Raw genomic sequence first — 5,494 nt, 5'->3', positions numbered from 1 at the left:
GGTGGCCGGCGGTGAGAGAAAAGGAGAGAAGGGAGGGAGGTCGGGAAACACAGAAGGAGAAGGGAAGAAAAAGAAAGGACTAGTCTGATTCGGATCGGTTCGATTCATAACACTCAAATTTTGATTTTTTTTCTATCTTGGAACTCAAAACGAGGCTCGAAAAGTTCAAAAAAATTGCAGAAAACTAGAAAATTTTATGGAGTCCAAAAATAATTTCAATTTCAAACTTGCCATATAGTCTTTAAATTAATTTTTAAAAATCATTAAAATTAATTACCTTGAAAAATAAAAACCCAATTTTAAAAGCCCAAAAAATTCAAATTAAAACACCATAATATTTAATACCTTAAATTATTAAAATTAACATATAAAATAATTATTTAAAAATTCGATACGTTACAAAAATATTACATTTTACCAAAGTTATATGTGCGTGTGAGTGTGTAATTTGAACATCATTATGAAGTTAGGTAACTTAATTTTATAAGCCATGTTATAAGTTTATGTCACATGGGAATTTTTTATGCACCATTCTTAAATTATAATTTATAAAATTATAAATTATTAGAAAAAAAATTTTAAGGGTCAATTAAAAAATGTAAAATTTTACTACACTCATTTAATTTTTTATAAATATTTAAAGAGAAAAATTTTAAGAAATATAATTAATCAAATAAAATCTATTATATGTATTACAATATTTTAAAAAAATTTTGGGGGCGCTAAATTACCCTACCTCTTATCTCCCCATTAAATAAAGTATGATTTTAAAAATATAAAATATATAAAAAAAAATTAAATTATATTAGTAAAATAAAAAAATAAATAATATGCGAACAAATAATAAATTAAATATACATCTCATTAATATTGATCTCTCTAATTTTTAATTTGAAGACATGAACAATTCATAATATGCATTTTAAATTTCAAATATTTGCATGTTGGACATAAAACCTATCTTTTTCAAAATTAAATTTCATTTATTGATATTGAAAATCAGTTCATTCAAATTTGCGGCAATGGCTTCTCTAACTTGATGGGAAAAAAAAAACTATACATGCATTTTTATTAATAAAAAAACATTTAAAATATAAGGCTCAATAGATTGTATAAAAACTAGTAAACTGTATAAGGAAAGGTAGTCATCTTATTTTTTATCATGAAAGATGAATTATCTTAAAATAAATGATGAAATAAATTCAAATTCAAGACCTCTTACTCTCTTCATCTTAAGGTTAAGGAAGATGAATCAACTTGTGCTATATTTTTTTAGTTTGTTTTGAGTTTTTTCTTTCCTTTATTAAATAAAAAGAAGAAACAGGATTGATGAAAAGGAACATTAATTTACAAAATTTTGGATGAACAACTTTATCATATACAATGCCAAAGTAGTGCTCCCGTTGTTTGATTAGGATCACAAGGCTCATTTTTTCTCCAACTATACCATTTCTGCAGGGCATAGATCATGCGTAAGGACATAAAAGCAATAAAAATAAACCATGCTATACTTCTATTTTCACCAATAGAATAACGAGAACTTTTTACCTGCATCATGGTGTATATATGCATTCAATGAATAACCAGTACATTATTAACATAATGATGAAACCTAGTACAAAATATGATGATCTCCTCATAAAACATGATGTTTCTCTACAAAACATGATTATTTTTTTAATTTCTGATTGCTTGCTTATACCACCCGGTGCATTTAAAAATTTTCCTACAAAAACAACCCATACACACATTCTCAAAACAAGTTGGATTGGCGACCAATCCTACGTGGTAATCCAAAATTTTGATACGCTCTGATTTCACCTCCCAATGTTGCTGTCACAATCACCATCCCCCATGCTGTTGCCCGCACAGTTTGGTTGCCATGGCTTCCATCAACCCATGACCAAGAAGAAGACCGAGAAGAAGATGGAGAAGGAGTAGCTGAAATGGAAGGTGAATCACCATACCTTATGGAGGAAGAAACGCTAGAACTGAATGAGTCACCGAGCCCAGAATCCGAGCGGGAAATCGCATACGAGTGTTCTTCCATGGATGGAGCTCTATCTACATTGTTGTTGTTATTATTTTTCTTTGGCAGAGGTGGCAATTGTCTCTTACTATTTGTAGCTGCAAAATTATCTTCTCCAGTGGGTGAATCTACGGAAGATGGAAAATCTCTCTTACTGCTTACAGATGCATCATCTTTTGTAGGCGAACCAAAGGATGAAGGCGTTTGTGAGTTGGAGGAACGCTTTGAGTGCCTCTTGGAATGCACCTGCACAGGTGGAGGATCGCCTTTCACTGTACCAGGCCATGGGATAGCTATTGATACATCTCTGCACTGAAAGTTTTCATGAGATCGGGTATTGATCATACTTTTGCCTTTTCCAATCCCTGCTCGCTCGTCTCTCTTCCAAACATACACGTGAGAATCTTCGCTCGCACATATTATATATTTTCCATCTGTACTGAATGATGCAGCAATCTGGCTGTTGAGATTTCTAAAACCTGTTAACCAACAATATTTTCACTGTTATGATTGATCAGAACACATGGACACACACCTACACGTAGATATTGGGTCATCAACTCAATAATGCAGACCTTACATGAATACAATTTAGGTGATTTTGAGGAATACCTCTGAATTTATGAACCAGTTCTGAACCATCCAAGATTCGAATTCGAGAATCAGCAGAAGCAACAAGAACTTCAGATGGATTGCCTGGGGAAAACTACATCGATATAAACCTCGTCAATTGGTTTGCAGGGAGAGTAATGTAGCCAAAATACTTGAGGAATAGAAAAGACTACCTGGAAACCAGTGATCTTTCTTGGACGCTTCTTGTTTTGCAAGTCAATTTGCTCTGCTTGACTGAGTTTGCTATCTGGTTTGTGAAATTAAGTACATGAAAACTTAGCTTAAAATCAGGTGGAAGGGGAAAAAAAATAAAAAGAAAGAAAAAACAATCATACCTTCAACATTGTACATACGGCAACTCCCTGTATGTGAACCAGTAAATGCACCCTTCAATTATCACAAAATAAAAATTAATGAACCGTCAAAGCAAGTGATTAAAATTTGCATGGCAGAATCAAACTTCTTGAGTGACAAAATTGAGAAATTCACAATATTGGGTATCGCAAAATATGTACAGAATCTGGACAAATTGGATGGAACAATTAATATGCTATGATGCAAAATTTAGGTTGAGAAGGGACCATTTCTATACCTGGCCATCAGGTGTGTAGCAGACAGCCGTGACCATTTCGTGAAGATCAGTCCAATCCACAAGCTGCCGATCAGGTATGCTCCAGATACGAACTTTGTTATCTAGTGAACCGCTTATAAAATAGTTGTCATCCATCGGATTGAAGTGTACGCAAGTTACTGTAAAGGAAAACCAATAATCAAGTGCCCACATGAGTTAGAAACAGTATGCCTTGAGACACAAACGAGCAAGTTTTGGGACATCTTACCATAATCATTATGAGCAAACATCTTTAGGCAGCTCTTGGTTTCCATGTCCCACAACCTCACAGTTTTGTCCATTGAAGATGAAAGTAATAGCTGCAAATCCATGAAATTTCCCTACAAGTTAAATCTACTCTTTATATTTGTAATGGAAATTTGTCCTGGTTTGGATTGATTGTAAAATTTTAAAAGCCAATTATAATCTTATCCTGATTTATTAATGTTTAAGATGATTCACTCTTAATGTTAAACACAATTCTATTACTGACAAATAATAGTTAGATGGTAACCTGTGATCTGGACCAGGACAAGTCCAAGACATCATCAAGATGACCGGTGAAAGAGCAGACCGGTTTCTCTGACAGCGAAAACACAGTTTCCGATACATGGACATATTCCGGAATGGGACTGCCTTTCTTGTTGGAGGAGCCCTTCTTCTTCTTCTTTACAGAAGGCATTGGTGTGACCTCTCCTAGACCTGGTGTTGAAAAGGACTGAAGAGGGGTCAAACACCCTTCATTCAGCGACATAATTTCACACTCTTGAACTTCCCATATTTGAATAGTCCTATCTTCACCCCCACTAGCAAGAAATCGCGTATCAGGACTGAACTTCATGGTCCATATCGAGCCCTGATGAGCATGAATCGCTTGGCACAAATGCAAAGCACTCAACTCCTTGTAAGATTTCCCTGTCTGCTTAACCTTTATCCAACCAGAAGATGAGGAATTCTTGCCTCCTGGTTTTGATTCTTCTGTTGGTGAATTATTGTCCCTCTCTTTATCAGCACCTCTCAATCCAGTCATAGACATAGAATGAGCCACACCTTTTATATTCTTCAAGAATGCTGCACCCCTTTTCTTGCTCAATCTCAAACTCTTGGATAGATAAGAATTGGCAGTGATTTTTCTATCGTCGCCGTTCATCCTGGAAACATTTTCTCTCTTCATTAACTCCTTAACAACCGGCGAATGCCCAACACTCTTTTCGAATTCTTCCATCGTTAATTGTTTCCCTGTTTGCAGATCGCTTACCCTATTCCACATCCCATCCTGATCGTACTCGTTAACAATGAACTCTTTGCCTGTATCCAAATTCTTTATCAGGAAGAAAGCACCAAACCGATTATCAGATAATATCGGCGTTAAGCCACCGTTTTGCCCAGGTGAGCGAACCTTTCCTGCATCCTTGGGTGAAACTTTAACCGAATCTTGGCAGGGATATATTCGAGCCTGTGAGACAATTATCATTGACGATGTTCTGGTCAGGTTTTGCTTGGGGATATTGCCAACTAATTCTTCTTTTCTTGTTTTGTCTACCGAAAAAGAGGCTATGTCACTGCCAGACCTGGAACGGACCAGCACGACTGGTAACGGTGAAGGTGAAGGCTCTTGCTTCGTGTCTCCGCCAGGATCGCTGTTAATATCAGGGGGAGCATGACCATTTACAATCTTCGTAGAAACAGCACGCGTCAAGTCTTTACTAGAGATCCTAAGCAGCTCTTTATCGGCTGCTAAGCCCATGCCTTGAAGGAGACGCTTGCGGCGTTCTTTAATTGATCCAGGCGCTGCCATCCAGATATCATAGTCAGGTGATATTACAGCTGCAGCAGCGACGGCATAGTTTCGGAATTCGGTAGTGGAAACGGAGGAAATGGCCGAGGCAAATGACAAACGGGTGTCTTCAAATTCATTCTCATCGTCAGAGCCAGAGGAGGCCAAGTCGAGGGGAACGGCAGAGGAGAGGCGATCATAGGTCTCGAAGAAGCGGTCCTCGTCATCGTCGTAGTCGCCGAGGGCGTCCCAGTCCATGGTAAACGTTTTCTTTGGCTCCATTATTGCGCATCAGTGGGGCAGAAGAAAAGAAAATCAATGGAAAAGAAATTGAAATTAGTGCATGAAGAAGAGAGAATTTTCTCGAAGTGTTGGTGTTTTTTTCTGTTTTTCTGGTTTGATTTCTGGAATGGAAGGGAAGAGAGGAAAAAAAGGCAGCGGTTAAGGGCTTGTGTATTTGGGCGGT

General features: G+C 36.7%; 1 protein-coding gene across 1 annotated transcript; it reads right to left on the bottom strand.

Moving 5' to 3' along the window:
• Positions 1-1,571: 1,571 nt before the first annotated feature.
• On the bottom strand, positions 1,572-5,494 carry LOC110640341 (uncharacterized). Its single transcript, XM_021791610.2, has 7 exons — positions 3,766-5,494; positions 3,481-3,571; positions 3,234-3,391; positions 2,977-3,028; positions 2,815-2,888; positions 2,642-2,735; positions 1,572-2,508 (listed from the first exon to the last, which is right to left on the bottom strand). Exons 1-7 carry the CDS (start codon positions 5,308-5,310, stop codon positions 1,754-1,756), a joined length of 2,769 nt encoding a protein of 922 aa, XP_021647302.2. The 5' UTR covers positions 5,311-5,494; the 3' UTR covers positions 1,572-1,753.

This window comes from Hevea brasiliensis, chromosome 5 (genome assembly GCF_030052815.1).
Source record: "Hevea brasiliensis isolate MT/VB/25A 57/8 chromosome 5, ASM3005281v1, whole genome shotgun sequence".
In the NCBI taxonomy this organism is placed as follows: domain Eukaryota; kingdom Viridiplantae; phylum Streptophyta; class Magnoliopsida; order Malpighiales; family Euphorbiaceae; genus Hevea; species Hevea brasiliensis.
This window is presented reverse-complemented; position numbering and strand designations above follow the sequence as displayed.